We start from the raw sequence: 20,604 nt of genomic DNA, 5'->3' as shown, positions 1-20,604 counted from the left end.
TTTTTTTTTTTGGAGTAATCACCATTGGATTGGTTTTCATACATATGCAGGGTGTAGCCGCTACAGCAAATTAGTTTTATTCCTTTTGTTGCATTGAGTGTTACTAATGGGATTAAACTATTAAAGTGTATGTTGATGCATGCCTAAAGTGTTACTAATCCATCGGATTGCATGATTGATTCAGAAAATGACCAACTTAGTACTCTTTTAGAAACCAAGATATCTGATAGGTGGGGTGGTGTGAATGATCTTTAAATTTTTTGTTCATGGGATAAAATATGAATTCATTTATTCTAGTATCACCACAATAATTCATCATTCATTCTTAACATTAGACAGTCGATTGTTTGTTAATCACATATGCTTCACATTCTCTGATACTTCAACTGATCACTAGTGTTAAGAGGTAATGACAATAGTGTCATAAACACTATTTTACTTCTTTCGTATGGAAATGGTTGTACATGATGCCATTGGCTTTCTTAGAGCTAACAAATATAGTTAGTAGAGAAGCAAAATTGCTTGAGTCATGCGCATGCATGACGGTCAAGCGAAATTTTGGACCATTGGATTTAAAATTCAATTTTGATCTCGTTGAGATCTCAATCCGACGGACTGATATGAATTGTTTAACTGTCACTAAAGTAGGTAGCCAAGAGTGGGAAGAGAAGGCATGAAAGTCATTTTAATCATAAGTGGAAGAAAGCGGTGTTGCATTGGAATCATTTTCAACACCCAATAAAGTGCTGGTTTGGTCACATGTGGAATTATTTTGTCGAAATTAGATTTTGGAGGTTTGTCTCCGATGCGTAATCTTACTTCTTATAGGGTTTGAATAGTAAAAGGTTTGACTGAGTTCTATACCTAGTTTTTTTTGGGTAAGAATTCCATCCCTAGTTGAATCAAAAAAAAAAAAAGAAAAATCAAATCAATCGAATAAAAACAACTAATCTAAAATGTTCCAAATATCACCAATCCGAAATCCTTGGAGTCATTGAGTATTAAAATAGAGGCGTTACCCCATTTACATTTTATCTTGGAATATTCGGAAAAAGCAACGGTCACTTTAACAGAAAATTAGAGAAGTTTCGGAAGCCGGAAGACCGACGCGAATCGTTACTCAAACGCCATTTAAGCTTTAACACGAGTGAAACAACTAAGACGACCTCTGCCAGCTGTGTTCTGGCTAGTGTGGACCCCACCCAGTTAATTTTTTATATATAATTTTGGGTTGGGTTGGGTTGGGTGGGGGTAGTTTTAATCTTTTAATCCCCGAAAAACTCCCTAGTTCTCCAAGAAATTGTCCAAAAGAAGGGCATACCGTGTAAGCAATGTAAGAAATTCCCGCTTTTTGTCTTGTCACGACTCACAACTCGCAAGCGGTCTCTGCAATTCCTTCTTATTGTCCGTTTTATTTCTTTTCTCACGTTCGTACGAACAGTAACTTCCTCTTCCACGTCTCCTCCACTGCTTGTCGTCTTTTATCTGTCTGTTCGCACTCTAACGCTGTGGCCTCTCTAAGTTTTTTCCGCTATATAAGTACCCTAAGTCTTCTATTGAAGTCTTCATTCCATCTTCGTCTCATTTTCTTCTCTGTTGCAGAGCGATAGCAAGAAACTATGGGAGCTTCGTCAAATGATGGAGACCTCGTTCTCTCGAACCATTTCGGCTCCGTTTTTGAGCCTTTGCGTGATCGAAGAAATTCCAAGACTGTTCAAGACAACGTTCATGGAGGCATCTTTATTGAACCGGTGGGACTATAGCTTCCAACTTCGTGTTCTCATGTTTACTCTTCTTACTCTTCTTACTCTTCTTTTCAGTATTGCTACAACTCTTTTTTTATTTTGGTAAAGCTGCTGCTACTCTTCGATTTCGTAGTTTTTTTCTCTTTGGCAACATCTGTAGTAGTTTATTCCTGTCAGAATTATTAATCGGTTAGACAACCATGGATTTGGAGAGGAATTAAGCGTTTCGTGTGGATTTTAATGTATTTATCAATTTTAGATTCGTAAGAATGGCGTTTCTTATCTTAACCGTAAAGTTGGAGAACTTGCAGGATAAGCATTGAGTTAAATTCGAGAAATAGTAAACGATTGCTAAGAAAACAAATTACGAAATCTGGTTTCCGAGTTTTTAGGATTCGAAATCCGGATATCCACCGCGTAAGTGCTTCTATAGCGAGTCTTTTGGTACTGAAGGCTATTGTTTTTGTTTGGTTTCTTTTTGGCTCCAAAACTGAATTTCTTATCGTTTTCCTAACTCTTGTGTGAAGCTTTTACAAATCTGTCTGATTTCTGCTTAATCCTTCCCTTGATTAATGGACAGTAAGAATTTCAACCGTTTCACGTGTTAGGCGTTATGTTTTAGTTTGTAGCTTTTAATTTTTCGCCCACCTGTCCATGAGTTTTTACACTCTTCATGTATCTCTTTGATTGACTTTTTTTTGTTGATTCCATCCTGCAATGTTGTTCTAGGCGTATGTGTATACCTTTTTCTGTGATGTGACGAATTGTTTGTGAACAGTATCTGAACAATGGCCACCGGCCATGCTGAAAAAGTCAACTGCATGAGTAAATCATTTGTTCTTAGATCAGTAGGTCTCACAATTGGAAGTGTTTTTTCTTTCAATTGTTGCAGCTCTTTTTGGACTTTATAGACACTCAGCAGTTCCAGAGGCAAGTGTGTTCTCGAGATGATTCCTTGCAGTAACTGTATTTCCGTCTCTCCTCATATTTCTAATGCGTAATGTCATATTATATGCTTCTTTTTGCAGACTGCGTGATCTAAAGCAACTTGGTAAGTCTTATTTTCTCCATTTCTCTGACCATTATTTCTAATATAATAATAGTTAAAATCCTTTTTATTCTTCACCATTATTGTTAAAACTAGTCAGATGAAAATCCTATTTCTTTGCCATGATGCTGAGAACAATCTTTGCTTTTCAGCTTATTTATTGATATTTGTTTTGTCCCCCCCCCCCCCCCACCCACAAAAGAAAATGTGTTACAAAATTATTTCCCATGTAATTATGCAAAAAATAAATAGTAATGAAGGCTCATGCTCTTTTCCCCATTGTTTTTTCACATTTTGGGTATTATTCTTCATTCTTTCCTCAAGTGTAGGAGATCAATTGCTGACGCAACATTGATCACTTAATGATATGCTAAATGGTGCTCTGTCTCAATATGGTTAATTCTGTCTAAAACATGAGTAGTATATATTAGGAATGTATGTGGGTACAATTTTTGTGAGATGGTTCAGTATGTCCTGCCTGCAGGAGCAGGGAAAGGTTTCTTGCTTTACTCTCGTTGCATCTGATATTTTAGCCCCTGCTTTCTGTTTTTATGTTTAGGCTTTTCTTGTGATTAGTGAAAGAGCATTAAAGGCTTGCTGAGCTTGATGGGTTTTGTTTTAATTTTTTTTATAACTTTATTAGTATTATTTTTTAAATTTTGAATGGCCTGACTTAAAAGATTATTGCGCTTAAGAATTTCAATTGTATCAATTTTTCTTTCTGCTCCTGTAAATTGGTTTTAATACTTGTGTTTAGTATCCATCTAAGTAAAGAATATAAAACTGCAACCGTTACACAAATTTGCATGTGATTAAAAAACTGAAATACTTACATTTCCTGTTTTCAATTGTTGTGTATTAAAGGAAGTCATTTTTGGTTAGGAGTCACTGCAGCCTGAGTCTTTATGTCACTGCAAACAGAGCCTCTACCTAATTTTTGTTCTTTCTTCTACTTCTTTCAGGGACATATTTCCTTTTCTGTTCCACTTTTTGTTGGTTTTAATTGATTGATGGTATACATATATTTCAGGTATAACACACTTGGTGTACCCAGGAGCTGTACATTCTCGTTTTGAACATTCTCTAGGGGTGTATCACCTTGCTGGTGAAGCAGTTCAGAAACTTAAACTTCTCCATGTATGAACTGATCCTGTATGCTATCAGTAATCAGTTCAGAAGCCATACATTGTTACTGATGTTTTCTGGATACTTTTGCTGTCTTCTAGGGGTCTGAGCTTGATATTGATCGTTTTGACATGCAGACCGTAAAACTTGCTGGTAATTAACTACGCTTAAAACAGAACCGGGTGATCTTGACTCATCTGATTCATTTTGTGGTTTTTGATTTTCTTTTGTAGGATTGCTGCATGATATAGGGCATGGACCTTTCAGTCACTTGTTTGAGCGCGAGTTTCTTCCTCGAGTTTGTGGTACGAAATGGTAATTCTTTCCCTTAGTAGAAATCCTTCTTTCTGCCTTCTAATGAATATGATTATGATGAAATTTGTCTGGTTTAATCAACAGAATAAAGACGTCCTAATAAAATTTTTCCTGAAGGTGGGAGGGTGATTTTCTTTTATTCGCTTTATCTTGGTAATTTCATATGGGCGGTTTTAGTTGTTGGCACATGATTATCCAAAGAAGGAAAAAGTGAGGAAGTTTCAGGTTAAGTTGTGTATTTCACATGAGTGGTACTAGATGCTGGGGCATGACAGCAGCCCTTTATTTGTTTTCTTAGGATATCCTTGGCAACAGAGGCTTGCTTTTCTTTATTTAGGTAAAGCTTTTGATATGGAATTCTTTTCAAATGTCTGATCTTCTGTATAAACAGTTCAACTGGTTGGCAAGTTAGACAAATTATTTTATCAAAATATCATATTTCACAATTACAAAGGACTATTCAGCAGACAACCTTTCTAAGGCTCTTTTTGGTATCAATTATCATTCTCAATTATGAGGTTTTTTCATTATTTTAAGTTGTTTGGCATCTATTATTAGTTTATTTTATTTAAAATAAAGAAAAAACTACCAAATCCGTAATGAACTTTTTGTCTATTATGAATTATGGTAAGAATTTCATTCTCTTCATTTATGCACAAGTTTACTTAAAATTTTATGGATAAGATGAGGGTAAAATAGTCAATACACATTTTTTTAATAAAAACCATACTTTTTCCCTCTTTTATTACTTGCTCACTATTATTTACTAACATTTTTTTAGTTTGACACCAAACTTATTTTTCATTCCATAATTTATTTTCGACAAAATTCACCTAATCATTTTTCGTTCTTGACCGATAATGAATTCTTGTACTTATTTCTTTTAAATAGGCATTACTAGAGAATGAGAATTGATACCAAAAAGAGCCTAAGAACCCTTGGGAATCATCAAGAAAGTTTGTGCTAGGTTACTCTATGAATAGTCTTTGCCCCCGACAATTGTGCAAAAGAGATCAATATGAAGATCCTATGTGCATGATAACGGGATGTTAGAACTTAGAAGACCGACTGTTGCTAATCTTGGTATTTATGACCAATATGAGACAGCTCAGAAATGCAGCATAATTTATACAGAAAGTGAAGGTATTTATTATATTCAAATCCAAATATTGGTTATTTTTAAGGGAAGATATATAACATTTTCATGGCTCTGTGTTGTCTGATATCAATTTTCTGGTTTTATGGCAAATTACTGAGGTTTGCTTCATTAATGTTGCTGTTCTTCACAAGCTGCTGGATTAAGAGGTTGGGGTTGGTGCAGCATAATTGTAATATCTCATTTTTATTTGTGTCCGTCTCGCAAATCCATTAAGAATGTTACGCTATCACTGCAATTTACCCTCGTACTCTCCAAGCTAGGTAGTTATAAGCATACTTGAACTAGATGACATACACTTTATTTGTCAGTTAAATGGAATCTCCACTGGCTTCTGAAAAACTTATTATTAAACTTCTTTTTGAGGTTTATTTGGTAAAACATGTTGGTTATTGTAACTAAAAATTCAAGTCATTAAAACAATTATCAGAAGCATTTTAATGGATATCTTTTCTCATTGAATTTAGTTCTGGTACTGATGATGTGTCTTAGTCATACTGATTACAAGGAGGTGATTTTATATAGTTTTGTTCAAACCTTTTTCAGGTCTCATGAGACCATGTCTGTTCATATGATTGATTACATCATCGACCAAAACAGTCTTGAAATAGATCCAGATATAATAAAAAGGGCAAAGGTGAGTGATATTGCTACGTGGCAAAGTTTTGATGCACTTTATTTTACCTAACAATATAGTGCCTGGCCATTTTATTCTACACATCTGTTGTCTCATTTTCTGTTTATTTTCATAAAGAAGTTGCTATCAGAATTTCTTTATCAACTTTTTTAAGTTATGCGGATACAAGCATGCACAAATGTTAACTTATGGAATGAGTAAGTTATGCAGATACAACCATGTACAAATGTAACTTATATGATAGGCAAGTGTATCTGTTTCCGCCACAATAGAACTAATTTTCTGAGGAGACAGTTGTGCTATTATTGGATATTTTGGTTTATATTTTAGCTTTCTTATTGATTTTGAGAAAGAAAGCGAAAGGTAGGAACCAACAGAAAAGAGTAATTTTTTTCTTCTTTTTGTTGTGGTCGGAGGTTTGAGAGTTGCTGTCATATATACTTAATTATACATTTTTTCGAGCAAAATTTGTTTGATGACGTTTGTATTTTGCTGGAAAATTTGCCTCCTCCATTAATGAACATTCCCTCTTTTTTTTGTATTTTCTGCAATTCATCTCCATGTTTGAAGCACTAAAAATTTTCAGCAACGTTTTCCACACTTGTTTAGTACGTGGCGTAGTATCAATAATTGGATTGAATGGAGATGATTGGAGGGTAAGGATCCTTGTAGACGATCCCAATTAGTTGGGACAAGGCTGAATTCTTTTTATTGTTTTCTAAGAACATGGCAAAGTCTGATTCAGGTGACTCTTGACAATAATGGAGTCTTATGTGGTCAGGATGCCCATGTAATTTGCAACTCAATCAAGCTGCCATGTAGCAAATATATTGCCAATATATATGCTATTCTGTGGGACATCCTCTTATTGTATTCTCCACGTATATTAATTCAGTGGTAGGCTGCAGACCTTATTGTACTGGAAAGGTTGCTCCATTGTGATTAAGTGGTTACAGGAATGAGATTGACGTTACTTCTCTACGAAAGCAGGGGTGCTGTGTACATTATGACACTCTCCAGATCCTGCAGTGGTGGAAGCCTTGTGCACTGGGTATTCCCTTCTATTGATTATATTATAAGCGGTGTCCAATCATAAACCAATTGGAGAAGGGAGAGAAAATTGGAAGAAGCATTGAATTGAATGAGTCCTGTTTTTTCCCCCTTATTGCTAGTATTACTGCTGTGGTTTTCATCATTTTATCGTCACTATTTATTTTTATTGCTTGTGTTGACTTTGTCTAATCTTATTTTACCCACTGGAATAACTAACCCTTTTTCCTTTTTCTTTGTTTCCTCCATACAGGAAATGATTCTTGCTAGCCCTGAAACTGTTGTTCCAAAGGTAAGATATTGTTGTTTGGGAGCTTAAATCACTTGATGTCTTATTTATCAAATTCTTTACTGCCTGTCAATCATCTTTTATTTTGTTTCTCTCTTCCTAGACATATGCCTCAGTTCCATAACTTATATCTGGTTCTCTTTGTTTATATTTAGAGCAGGGAGAAGAAATTTTTGTATGATATTGTTGCAAATGGTCGTAATGGAATAGATGTTGACAAGTATGTTCTGGTGACAAAATATCTTACCATTTATTCTGGTCCCCCACCCTCTGTAATTGTTTTTTCAGCTTATTTCGTTATTTTTGTATAAAAAGGATTGTAATGATGATCCAAGGATGTTACTGTTCTTTTAGGTTTGATTATATCATCCGTGATTGTCGAGCTTGTGGTCTAGGCTGCAGTTTTCAGTTTGAGAGGTTTGTTTCCTTTTTGGATGTAGCTTAGTCATGTTACTGAATTTGCTTCAGTGCTGCGCAATAAATGTGTAGGACTGTTCAGCCTGGAAAGTGCAGTCGTCGGATTGAGATCTTGGTTCAATCTCGACCGTTGAAAAACATGGGGCCGTCATCAAAATCTCGACCGGGATCTCAATTCGACGACTGCAATTTTCGCTGAACATGTTGTTTTATTTTGGATGGGTAGTCAGAATAGGTGGGGGGGAGAGAAGATGTGAATAAAGAGGCTTGAACCCAATATCTTGTAAGAGTGGCCTTTCTTGGCACCACAAGGCTATCAATGCACTAAGTTCACATGCTGAAATATATTGATTAAATTGATAATACTAATTTTTAAGCTCTTTTGCAGATTAATGCAAATTATGCGTGTTATTGATGATGAAATATGTTATCGTGCTCAGGATTGTTAGTATTTCCTGCTGCTTGAAAATTTCCTCAATGCTTCATTTGTTGCAGTTCTTTTACTTATGTCTGCATGATTTTGCCAGATCTTTCTGTCTATAAGCTGTTTTCAACTCGTGCTGATCTTTGGCGAACTGTCTACACACATTCAAAAGTGAAGGTACAATTCCATAATAAAATTAGATGTCTGAGGTTTCTATTATTGGCATGAACCGTGGTTCTTATTTAACACTTAATATTGTATTCCATCCTAATGTTATGTTTTCTTTGTAGGCGATAGAACTCATGTGTGTGGATGCTTTAGTAGAAGCAGACAGTTACCTAAAAATTTCTTCTCAAATCAACCAGCCTGCTGACTTCTGGAAGGTTTGATTACTGTTGGAGTTTTCTATTCATGTCTTCAATCTTGCTGTCACATGGCACTAATTTTTTATGTCATTCTGGGATTGTAGTTAGATGATACGATACTGAAAATAATTGAAACAGACCCCAGTGATGAGCTGAGGCATTCAAGGGATTTGATTCAACGTATCCGCAGACGGGATTTGTACCAGGTATTGGAGTTCTGATTCTACACCTCTGTTTTGCTCATGATAACCTTGTTTATTTTTGCAAACTAATTTTTATTTTTGTTTCCTAACATCCATGTGCTGTTAATGGCAGTATTGTAATGAGTTTCCTGTTCCGAGGGACAGACAAGAGCACTTTAAACCTGTCACCCCCGAAGATATTATTTGTTGCCAGGTTACTTGAAATTTGTTCTTCCTCATGTAGTGTAAAACATCTCCTGTTAAGATTGTTAATAATTTCATTAAATGCAGAAAAGCAGTGAGGCCACTTTAAGTAAAGATGATGTCATTGTTAGTAATGTCAAGATTGATTTGACTCGTGGCAAGTACAATCCTCTTGAGAGGTAGTTGAGAACGATCCAACCCATTAATTGCTTCTCTTTTATTTACATATCTGTCTCTGTTAATCTTTTAACTGCTTTCATTGTCTATTGTGCATGTGTTTCCTCCTCCAGCATCTGGTTTTTCACGGTTAGTACTAAATTCTCCCACTGTGGTCTAAATACCTGCTGCTTTTTTTCTTTTTCTATGGAGTAGAATAGTTCAGGTTATTATAAGCCCTTCTTGGAGCGCCTTTTTTTTTCTTTTCTTTTTTACTGGTTCATTCATGGCACTCATTATTCTTGATGACAGTGAATTTTGAGTCTCAGCAAACAATGATTTCCACATATATATTTATTAGAAAAAGTGTGTGATCTAATCTTATCTCCTTTAATACTAGACCAAGGAAAAGGGAAGGTAAAATAAGTTTTAGATGAAGGTGGGGGAAAAAAGAATTAGAATTCTAAATTGTGTACTAGCTGCTGCTTTAGAAAGGAATGAAACTTTATAAATTTTGGTCTATATAGCATGCCAACCTGCAGCATTTTTTCTTTTTCTATGGAGTAGAATAGTTCAGGTTATTATAAGCCCTTCTTGGAGCGCTTTTTTTTTTCTTTTCTTTTTTACTGTTTCATTCATGGCACTCATTATTCTTGATGACAGTGAATTTTGAGTCTCAGCAAACTATGATTTCCATATATATATATATATATATATATATATATATATATATATATATATATATATATATATATATATATATATTTATTTATTTATTTATTAGAAAAAGTGTGTGATCTATCCTATCTCCTTTAATACTAGACCAAGGAAAAGGGAAGGTAAAATAAGTTTTAGATGAAGGTGGGGAAAAAAGAATTAGAATTCTAAATTGTGTACTAGCTGCTGCTTTAGAAAGGAATGAAACTTTATAAATTTTGGTCTATAGCATGCCAACATGCAACGGGGTGTAAAATTAAAGTAAGATGGATGAAGTGGAGCGGTGCATGTTGGGTCTTGTGTGGTTGGTGTTTTCCTTTAAAGCTCAAAGAAATATTCTATATAACCAACTTACGATGTATGGTGCATAGTGTTAAGAAGCATCGTATAGATATACTCAATGAGTGGAAATGAAGATGCGAAGAGGGATGAGTGGTAAGTAGGAAGGATAATACAGAATGATCATTGGTAGAACTGCTCTGAGAGTAGCTACCATAAATAATAAGCTACAAGAAAGTCATTTGAGGTGGTACAATCACGTTCTACAAGGCCGTAAATGCCCTTGTACAAAAAAGTGATTGAAGCCAATTTGAAGGAATTAGAAGAACTAGGGTTAGACTTGAGAAACCATAAAAGAAGTGGTGAGAAAGGATATACATAGCTTAGTCCTTGTATCTAGAATGGCGTCAAACAGAACTGATTGGAAGGCAAGAATCGATGTAGCCAGCCTCATTTAGTTGGGACAAGGCTTGTTGTTGTAGCATGCTAACCTGCAAGGATTTGGCGCCATTATGCAAGTTTGCCTACTTTTCTGTGAGGAAAACAGTACTGTCATTGCTTATGACGGGAAGACCATCTATCATAGTTGACTTGAGGACAAGGTGTGGTCATTTATTTAGGACATATATATTGCAGTGTTGCGGACTAACATTAATCTGTGAAAATACATCTTTATTTGTTTTTTCTCCAAAAGGAGGAAGGTTGTGCTAGGCTTTTGCTTGACATTGGGTTTGTAAGTTTATACACTGAAATGACTTATGAGGCCTAGATTTTTTTTTAATTAATGAAAAGGAAAATGATTGCTGTACAGCCTTTGTTCAAACTCCATTATATAGGTTGTGCTAGGCTTGACATTGGGTTTGCAAGTTTATATACTGAAATGACTTATGAGGCTTAGATTTTTTTAATTAATGAAAGGGAAAATGATTGCTGTACTGCCTTTGTTCAAATTCCATTATATCCTTTCATAATAGACAATGTGCCCACACTGGCAATTTTCTTTCCATAAGGGCTCCATTGGGTGTCAGGTACACAGATTCCTTCGTACATTGCCTTCATATAAAAGCCCTCTCCTGTATAGGGACCACTTGGGAGCTTTTGGAGAGTGATTATGAAGGATGATTACTGATGTTGCTGTACTTTTGTTAATTGCTTACTGGAGTTGTATTATTTCTTAACTTATAATGAAAGTCCAGCATTTTGTTTCTTTAGGGTTTCATTCACTCTCGATCTCGAATTTAGCTTGAGCAACACTTAACTGTGTACAATGCTAACAGTTTTTTTATGACAGGACTATGATAGCAATGAAAAAATAAAAATAAAAGAGGACTCCATCAGTCACATACTGCCTGCATATTGTCAAGATATGATCGTGAGGGTCTATGCCAAAAAGCCTGAACTGGTTCGTGGAAGGCAATATTGTGCTATTTGTATGTTATTGATTCCCTACTCGCCCCCAGTCAAATGACATTTATTTATTTGTTGAATTTGTTTAACAGGTCGAGTCAGTTTCAGAAGCATTTGAAAATTATCAGCGGAGGACTTTCGGAGACACAAAACAAGCACATGCGACCCCAGAGAAGAAGAGACGGAGAGGTTGAAAGTTTGCCATCTCCATCTTCATCTCATTGCATAGTTTAGCCACTTTCGTCTGGCAAGTCATTGTTAGCCGAAGGGTAACCACATTCCATCCTGTAGATAAATTTGCATTATCATCTTGCCACAGATAGCCCCCGTCTTGTAAAGGCAGGTAAAAGCTTCTGTGAAAAGCCACTCATGGTGTTTTTGCCTTGGTTATGGAAATTTTGTCGCATGTTGGCTTGTTTTCCACTTGTAAGTAGCAATTAAATCCTGGTGCAAAAACATTTTCATGGCATTTCTTGGATTTAGTTGGTGCATGCATTACTGTGGAGATCATGTAATTCAGTTCTTGGATATAGGTGAAGCAAGAAATGTAATTACAACTTACTTTTTTCTCTCTAATGATTGAAGCCACAGTCAATTCATACATGACCTGTATAGAAGAACCTATATCTGAATCCAAAAATGTATGGCTTAGTTAACCCAGATTTTGACTTGATACGTAGTTGATGGTTTATATTTGAGTTCGTATCATTAATATCTCCTTGACTGATCACATTAGGGAAAAGTCAAAACCTAAATCATTTGGAGAAGATAGGTGTGATGGCAAATTACGTTGGATTACTTGTCAAAGATGGAAGTATTAATTTCTGATCATCATAATTACGGAAACATATTACCTAATTACTTCTCTACGTCATAACAAGACGTTTGGTGCATATTGGATGGCCTTGCGAAACCCACATATATAACTCGACATTGAGAGTCCATATGTGGCTATTTGACTAGCTTGAGGATAAGTTCTTCCTGAGTATTTAATAAATGGTATCAATCAAAATAAAGAAATGACAATCTAATATGCATTCAATGACAAAATCAAATAAAAGTCTTGTTTGCTCTTCTATTATTCCATTCAAAAACAGTGAAGTTTATCAATGGAGGAATTTTTTTTTTCCTTAAAGAGAACAAATTGTTGCACCCAAGTGACCTAAGCACTTTCTTTTCCGTGTGAAGAACGATCAGATCATATTCAACACTTAAACTTAATTTCCAGCCGACACTTTAGAATAATTCAAGATTTCATCGTCTACAGAATACCTTAATTAATGTTAGCCATGGTTCAATATTACAAGCTTGTTTTTGGTTCTCTTGAATGACTGCGTCAGGTGAGGCTCAATCAAATTTCACCCGCACCTATTCGAGTCTGCCTTCTCTGATGACTTATATAAATTATATATGGAAAGACATAGTGTACAGTTTTGTAAACTCTACTATATAATAAGATGATCTTACAGGCTTGATCTCTCTTTACCATAAAAAAAGAGAGACTTGATCTCTTAAATTTAGGAATCATCGTGTTATTACCAGCTGGGTTGTTGCTTGATGAAATGCTTAAGAACAGATTCTCTAGGTTCAACTCAACTTGTCCTTAATTGGTTCTATTTCTTATTATATCTTTGATAAACAATTTTCTACCTTATCTCATCTTCTCCTCACATAATTCACTAATCTTCCGTGCCTACATCTTATTCCTGTGATGCAAGCAATAATAAAAGATGATGAAGGACCAGGAAGAACAGACAGTAGACGTTGAAGAGCAATTTTATGAAAAAACACGTCTCCTCTCTTCCACTCTACCATTTTATGTCTTTCTTTTCTAATCCTTTTGGGTTTGTTCTAGAAATGGCAGCTATCTAGTTTACTTGGATGATCTTTCTATTACGTTTACAGTGACGGAATAGAATCTAAAAAGATATCTGCTTTTAAAAATACTAATATATAGAAGGGTAAATCCAAAGGGACCAAGAGGAGGTGAGTTGAGAAGCTTGACTTAATGCTTTGTGAATGATCTCGATTGAGATTTGACCTCGATCATCTGTTTCTCAACGATTCACTTCAGGTGTTGAGCATTAATTGAGCAGCACCAAAACAATTTTATGAGCTAATCAAAGAATAGTGGTTTGAGCACAATTTTGATTGATGGTTAAATTTGTATTGAGAACACTTGAGATGAGGGAGACTTAAAAAACTAAAAATATATTGTCACCATAGGAAGGAGTTAAAATTTGCTTGTGAATGAAGTTTGGGTTGATTGTGAATGAAGTTTGGGTTGAATGTCCCTTTTTTACATACTTTTTGTTTTTGAGAACAACAGACAAGACAAATTTATTTTGTAAAAAGCCTTCTTAGAAATGAAAAATGGATCGATTCTTTTTCTAAAAACGGAAGAATGACCTTATCAAATATTTTTTGGCATTTTGAGAACAAAAGAACACCAAAAACTGTTTCTTAGCCTGTTACGTAATGCTCCTAAAAGTAGACCTGTAAACGAATTTGATTTTAAAGCTCAGATACACCAGTATCCGAATCCAGCAAAAATTTAGAGAAGACATCTGAATTCGAATCCGAAACTTTATCGAATATTCGATAATAACCTGATCCGATTATTGATTGGTGATTATCATTTTTTATATTTCCGATTTCCAATTACCAATTGCCGGTTTCCGAATCCAATTATTAGCCCCTTTTCAGAGAAAAGTGTTTAATACTTTACTTTCATCGGATTATTTTTAATTTTCGATTATCTGATTACCGATTATCGGTAACTGAATCCCGATTATCAAAAAAAAAAAAAAAAAAAGAGTTGAATACTTTACTCCATCGGGATAAATTTTTATGGATATTATCCGATCCTGATGAGCAATTATCCGAATCCGAATCCGGTTGCTTAGCGGAGGGATACTGATATTTCCGGTAAAAAATCTCAAGATATGGACATCCTTAAATGAATACAAATGCGAATTCAAAGGTAAATTTCTACTATCCATTTAGAAGTCTACCTAAAATGTTTGAATTCTCAATTTCACACAAATAGTTATATACTTTTTTTTTTTTGGGGTTGGGAAAGATTATATATCCATATAAATAAACAGAAAAGCCGTTTCATTGAAAAGGATTAGTTGGTGAATTATAAATGAGTATTCAACATGGAAAACAAAACCAAATCCAGTGTATTATTTGAAACTAAGAAAATCAAATCTGAATTTAATTAAATTATTTGCTTTTTATGGTAAGGAACTAAGGATTTTAATAATTGCTTTTACCAAGCTGATACAGACAGAGGGAGGGCCACCTACTTCCTTTTCCTGTATGGTTCTCCAGCTCTCCAGTTTCAACGGAAGCCTCGAAGCATAAGACAACAACTTTGTACAACTTTATTTACAAGGAGTTGGTTGTAGAAAGAAGTACGTTTTGAGTTTTGACCGTGAATCCCATCAATGATCTGTCTACTGTTGATTCCCCAGTTGAAAGCAGAAACAAAATCCAGGGAAGAAACCTTTTATTCATCGTCCACGCAGAGAGAGAGAGAGAGAGAGAGAGAGAGAGAGCAAAAGAAAGTTTTGATTTTGATTTCTTTTTCTGTGGAAAAGAAGAAATCGAGGTGGGTCAGTTACACACGTTGTGTTAATCCGTGTTAAGGCAATGCATGTGTGACCACATGGATGACAAGGAGAGAGGGAGGAAGGAAGAAGTAGAGATTCGAGAGAGAGAGAGAGAGAGAGAAATAGTTGACGAGAGAGGAAGAAGCAGAAGGGGCACTAGCAGCTGCAAAGCCCTTGGTCCCTTGTAATACTTTGCTGTTGCAGAGAATTAGAGACTAATATTGTAAAGAAAAAGGTAGGTTTTTTCTTTTTGTCTTATTTTCAGTGATTTGATTCTCGGGGGTTATTGTTTGAGGGAGGCGAGCAAGCGGAAGTCAAGCAAGTATGAAGGAGAATAGTGATGTGTTCATTAGGGCAGATCAGATCGACCTGAAGAGTTTAGATGAACAGCTCGAACGGCATCTCAATCGAGCAGTTACTGTGGAGAAGAAGAAGGAGGAGAATAAGGATTTGAGCAGTAGAGAAGAATGGGAGATCGATCCTAGGAAGCTTATTATAAAAAGTGTTATAGCTCGAGGCACCTTTGGCACGGTTCACAGAGGGATTTACGATGGTCAAGACGTCGCAGGTAAGAGAAAGAAACTCATCTACAAAATAAAAATTTTATACTTTTAACGTTTTTATTCATATCTCTCGACTCCACCCCTACCTCAATCTCCCTGAGAAAAATTCCTTCTTGTTTAATTTCTATCGAAAACTTGAAATTTAAACCGACTACAACCGTTTGTTCTTCGTATTTTCCGCCGCCTGACCTGTTTTCGGCAGTTGTTCTCATTGCTATGGGTATATCTGTTTTAATTACATTTTAATGGATATCAATTTGGTTTTATATGTTAATGTGGTGTTGGTTTCTAAAAGGGCCAGTAAATAATAGCTTCCGCAGACTAGAACCCTAACGTTCGTTGCGTCGAGAAATTCCGTACAAGAAGTGTTTGAGATGATGTTTCAGCTTTCTCTCATTATAATTTCCCAGTACCCGCAAATTTTCTGTCTTAACCTTCTTGCTCAGTTTGCTTCTTTTATGATATACTCTGTAAATTTTCCAAGGACATTTTTGCTCCTATCGAATCGTCCTCTTCATGCCCCCCCTCCCCACTCAAAAAGAAAAGATATCCAAATTGATTTGAGGAAGTGGTGGGATTTGGTCCTTGACTAAGTCTGTAATTCACGTGTTTCAGCTGGATTGGTGATTTTCCTTTCTGAACTTTCATGTGATCCAAATTTTCTCTAGTTCTCAAACTGCTTGCTTTATCGGTGTAAATATTATCAATAAGTTTTTTATTAATTGGACTAAGAAGATGATTACGGTTGTAAATACATTGCCTTCTGATTTTGCTTCTCCTGTTTCATGCCAGATAGCTTTTGACTCTTCTTCTAAATTTCTGAGTTTCTTATTCGTTTTATTTTTATATGGTTTTATTCCCATGGAGTATCTAATGGTTTCAAGGTTGTAATATTCTGAATCTTTTCATTAACAGCTGTTCTTGCTTTCAGTTAAATTGCTTGACTGGGGGGAAGAAGGTTGCAGATCTGATGCTGAGATTGTTTCACTGAGGCAAGCTTTCACCCATGAAGTTGCTGTCTGGCATAAGCTTGATCATCCTAATGTAACCAAGGTAGCATTCCTTTTCTGTTCTGTCTCTTTCTCAACCATTTCTCCAAATTGAATATCTCCAGAACGCTTTATCCGGATCTTAATGGTTTTACAAAGTTGTGCATGCCAATAACTGATAGGTTCTCTTTAATCAATTTTTGTGTTTACGTAGTTGAAAAAGAAAACAACTTGCCATTGCTGCTAGCTACAAAACACTATTGCCATCCGGTTTCTGGAATTGGCAGACGGAGTACAGGGGTGGAGGAGGGGATGCCAAGCCATATACCTCCTTCAAGTAGGTAAAAGGTTGCACCTCTGTCAAAGAGGCTGAATGTGAAACTGAAGTGAGTGAGACCCATTAAATGTTTGAGAACTGGACATGCAAATTATAATTTCATGATAAGTTGATCAACATTAAGAGTTTAACAATTTTGCTGTTTTTTCTAGTTATTTTTTCCATTTTCATTTTGATTCATCCCCATCCCCATGGGAACTCTCTCACTTTCTCTCTCTGTTGGATCACCAAGTTTAGCAGCCATGGATACCTTGGGTCAAGAACAAAGTTTCTGTACCTGCAGCAAACCCTAGTTTCTCCCTCACTTGGACCTCACAATATGTAACCCCCTCAAACCTTGGTAGAAAGTAAAAAAAAAAAAGAATAATCCACCATCCCAACCATGATTACATTTTTCATCTGCAACTGAACTATTCCAATTCCATTTGTATATCTGATCAAAGAAAGAAAAATAGAGGGCAAAGACATCTTCTTGGACCTTGGAAGAACTACTGGTGGAAACACGATCCCAGAGAACTGCCTCAATGATTGTATTACCTCAGATACCATTGTTGTGACTATTAATTTTTCTGATTCTGATACATACCAATTGAAATGACATATTAATCCACAGCCCTAGAAAATGGTATCTTTTCAACGTAGGATGTAAAAGAGTGGTTATAACAAAATCTGGAACCAGGTTGGATACAATCAGCTATACCCTTATGTCGTACTTATTTTCATGACATTTAACTATCATCTGGAAATATTTTAAATGCTTGCTTACACCGTCTGGAATTAATAGTGAAGGACTAATGGGATCACATTTCTAAAGTTTGTGACCTTCCTTTTTTTTTTTTTTGGGGGGGGGGGGGGGGGGGCTCATATACTAATTGATTTTAGTTTCTTCACTGATATATAGCAAACATGTTTGTATATTTTGCCACTTTTTATTTTCTGCAACTTCAGAATGTTGGTAAAATCATCCTATCTCATTGGTGGGTGAAACTGAAGTTGTTAATCCTCAACAAAGTTATTTTAAAGGGCCCGTTGTAGGGAATGTTGATATTTATACTTTCTGAATTATTTCTTTTTGTGTCAAATGTTACTTGGTGCCTGTCATGGCAATCTCATCCAGATGTTTATGTTGGTCCTTATATTCGTTGGAACTATATGCAGTTTATAGGGGCTACAATGGGCACATCAGACCTGAACATTCAAACAGAAAATGGTCATGTGACCATGCCAAGTTCTGTTTGCTGTGTTGTTGTTGAATATCTGCCAGGAGGTGCTCTGAAATCATATCTCATAAAGAACCGGCGTAGGAAATTAGCTTTCAAAGTTGTTATTCAGCTAGCATTGGATCTTGCACGAGGGTCAGACTCTTCTACCAATTGTCTCTTTCTTTCGCTCTCTATGCTTCTTCCCCCTCACCCCCCAAAAAAAAAATTCTATTTGAAGTTGATATTTTGCTTCTTTTTTAGTGATTATGTTATGATTGGGTTATTCAGTATAAAGATTTATCCCAGGATCTTGAACTCTAGAACCAACCACTTGAAAAACGAATTTCTCTCCTGTAGGTTGAGCTATCTTCACTCCAAAAAGATTGTTCATAGGGATGTGAAGACAGAAAACATGCTTTTGGATAAGACACGCACTGTAAAAATAGCTGACTTTGGTGTTGCTCGTGTGGAGGCTCAAAACCCTAATGACATGACGGGTGAGACTGGGACCCTCGGTTACATGGCGCCTGAGGTATATTGCAAATCTGCTTTTAGTTAGGATTTAATTTATCAATGTTTTTGTTCTGTTCATTTGGAAGGATATTTTTCTTGAGTGATTCTTAGATTCCTGGGCATGTGCAATTATAGTGTAAAATCACCTCAACTACCCAGAACACCCGACAAATGGGGTTGCTTGCCACACAGTTAGTGTGCGCAAAAGCAATGCTGGTAAAAGCTTCACCTACTTGCACCAACTATTGAATATCTATTGAAAGTTGAAACTATACATCTGGTGTTATCCCCCAAATAATAACTGAGTTGACTAAATTAGAAAGCATTTAGTGGGGAGAAAAATAGGAGAACTGGAGTAGCAATCTTTACTTCACCACCCTGACAAGGGGAATATTGAGCTGCTCTTTCTTCACATGTCAAAAATTTCTGGGTTCTTCATCACTACTGTAGTTCGCTGTCTAAGAATGCTGACCATCCTCCAATTCAGTCTGCTTTCCAAGCCTCACACACACCTACTCCCGCATACATGCTGCAGAAGAAAAGTGAATATTAATGGTGGAATTTGACGAGCACTGCAAATGTACGATTTTAACGCTCGTTAATAGAAATTTTGTGTGTTTAACCTAACGTGTGACTTGGGTTTGTGGTTTATTCAGGTCCTTAATGGCAACCCGTATAACAGGAAATGCGATGTCTACAGTTTTGGAATTTGCTTGTGGGAAATATATTGTTGTGACATGCCTTATCCAGATCTAAGCTTCTCAGAAGTGACTTCAGCTGTTGTTCGCCAGGTACATCATTTGTGTTTATGACAAATTAAGCTGTGCACTGGATCTGAAAGATTTAACCTAAGCTATTCTTGGAATTACAGAACCTGAGACCAGAGATACCACGTTGTTGCCCAAACTCCCTGGCAAATGTAATGAAGCGATGTTGGGATGCGAACCCTGACAAACGCCCGGAGATGGATGAGGTGGTGGCCATGTTAGAGGCAATTGACACATCAAAGGGTGGGGGGATGATACCCCCTGATCAGCAACAGGGATGTCTCTGCTTCCGTAAAAAACGAGGGCCTTAAGAAGATTATGATTATCCTTTGGAGTGGAGCCGAGAAGAAGATGGTGATCAAGATTTGTAATTTGGATCGAGTTCAAAGTAGGGATTTCAGAACCGAAGAGGCAGTGGATGGTTGGTGTAGCCTCGGGGGAGCTCTGCAGCCTCATTTCCCATTATCATTATGGGAATAATCATGTAAAAGTTTTTTATTTTTTAAATGATATAAAGCTAATATTTGTTCTCTTCGACGCCCCTTTTCTATTGATTGCTAGCATATGACAGAAATTAGGTTATATGTATTTATGTCGAATTTGAATTAAACAAAGATTTAAAGTTGGAAAAGAATATAAATACATCAAAATGTCGTTACTGTTTTTTAGATAGATTAGATTAGCAATGTGTTGGAGTCAGGAGGTTCTTCATGAATGGATTCAGAATCCCAACCCACCACTCAGCAGCCTGCTGTACATTCTCTGTAGGGTTTCTGTTACTGTCTTATGTCTCCAATTTTTCCCCCATGTTCGTTTAATTTCAGCTCATCCAGAGGTCGACAGAAGGAATGAGTTATAATTACATACATTGGTGGTGACGAGGGATTATTAAATATAATATCAGCGTTAATTCTTCCCTCTTCACTAAGAGGAGCTGTTGGTCATTGCTAATTTTCTACCAAAAAAAATCATCACTAAGCCAATTCTTTAGTAATTGTAATTGTTTTTAAAAGGTAGAAGTGAAAAGACAAAAAAAAAACAAAAACAAAAAACATATTGCATGATTTAATAAGAACTCTGATAGTATAAGAAAAGAAGAA

The 20,604-nt window shown here is 35.9% G+C and overlaps 2 protein-coding genes across 6 annotated transcripts; both read left to right on the top strand.

Annotated features, from left to right (window-relative positions):
• The first annotated feature begins 1,316 nt into the window (after positions 1 to 1,316).
• On the top strand, positions 1,317 to 12,867 carry LOC149020554 (uncharacterized). Of its 5 annotated transcripts, none has more exons than XM_089148728.1 (20): positions 1,317 to 1,333; positions 1,603 to 1,751; positions 2,638 to 2,675; positions 2,774 to 2,796; positions 3,824 to 3,930; positions 4,020 to 4,071; positions 4,152 to 4,233; positions 5,936 to 6,026; positions 7,330 to 7,368; positions 7,521 to 7,585; positions 7,720 to 7,782; positions 8,171 to 8,226; positions 8,310 to 8,383; positions 8,497 to 8,589; positions 8,676 to 8,777; positions 8,887 to 8,967; positions 9,045 to 9,136; positions 9,248 to 9,263; positions 11,401 to 11,511; positions 11,609 to 12,866. In XM_089148728.1, exons 2-20 carry the CDS (start codon positions 1,620 to 1,622, stop codon positions 11,708 to 11,710), a joined length of 1,419 nt encoding a protein of 472 aa, XP_089004854.1. In that variant the 5' UTR covers positions 1,317 to 1,333; positions 1,603 to 1,619; the 3' UTR covers positions 11,711 to 12,866. The 5 variants fall into 5 exon arrangements, with proteins under 5 accessions (XP_089004854.1, XP_089004853.1, XP_089004852.1 ...); XM_089148727.1 differs by lacking the exon at positions 1,317 to 1,333 and adding an exon at positions 1,358 to 1,427; XM_089148726.1 differs by lacking the exon at positions 1,317 to 1,333 and adding an exon at positions 1,422 to 1,440.
• A 1,949-nt stretch (positions 12,868 to 14,816) lies between these two features.
• Positions 14,817 to 20,522, top strand: LOC149020553 (serine/threonine-protein kinase 52-like). Its single transcript, XM_089148723.1, has 6 exons — positions 14,817 to 15,701; positions 16,628 to 16,749; positions 18,181 to 18,377; positions 18,582 to 18,756; positions 19,394 to 19,528; positions 19,609 to 20,522. The coding sequence occupies exons 1-6, from the start codon at positions 15,458 to 15,460 to the stop codon at positions 19,813 to 19,815; spliced, it is 1,080 nt and encodes a 359-aa protein (XP_089004849.1). The 5' UTR covers positions 14,817 to 15,457; the 3' UTR covers positions 19,816 to 20,522.
• Positions 20,523 to 20,604: the final 82 nt, after the last annotated feature.

Source organism: Hakea prostrata, chromosome 3 (assembly GCF_041222555.1).
Source record: "Hakea prostrata isolate BN-2017 chromosome 3, UWA_Hpros_2, whole genome shotgun sequence".
Classification (NCBI taxonomy): Eukaryota; Viridiplantae; Streptophyta; class Magnoliopsida; order Proteales; family Proteaceae; genus Hakea; species Hakea prostrata.
This window is presented reverse-complemented; position numbering and strand designations above follow the sequence as displayed.

Bases quoted from the DNA above. Each gene is read 5' to 3' on its own strand.
- LOC149020553 (XM_089148723.1), top strand. From the start codon at position 15,458: ATGAAGGAGAATAGTGATGTGTTCATTAGGGCAGATCAGATCGACCTG. The intron at 18,757-19,393 runs GTATATTGCAAA...TGGTTTATTCAG, and splicing joins TCGGTTACATGGCGCCTGAG to GTCCTTAATGGCAACCCGTA. The intron at 19,529-19,608 runs GTACATCATTTG...TTGGAATTACAG, and splicing joins CTTCAGCTGTTGTTCGCCAG to AACCTGAGACCAGAGATACC.
- LOC149020554 (XM_089148728.1), top strand. From the start codon at position 1,620: ATGGGAGCTTCGTCAAATGATGGAGACCTCGTTCTCTCGAACCATTTC. The intron at 3,931-4,019 runs GTATGAACTGAT...GCTGTCTTCTAG, and splicing joins AGAAACTTAAACTTCTCCAT to GGGTCTGAGCTTGATATTGA. The intron at 4,072-4,151 runs GTAATTAACTAC...TTTCTTTTGTAG, and splicing joins GCAGACCGTAAAACTTGCTG to GATTGCTGCATGATATAGGG.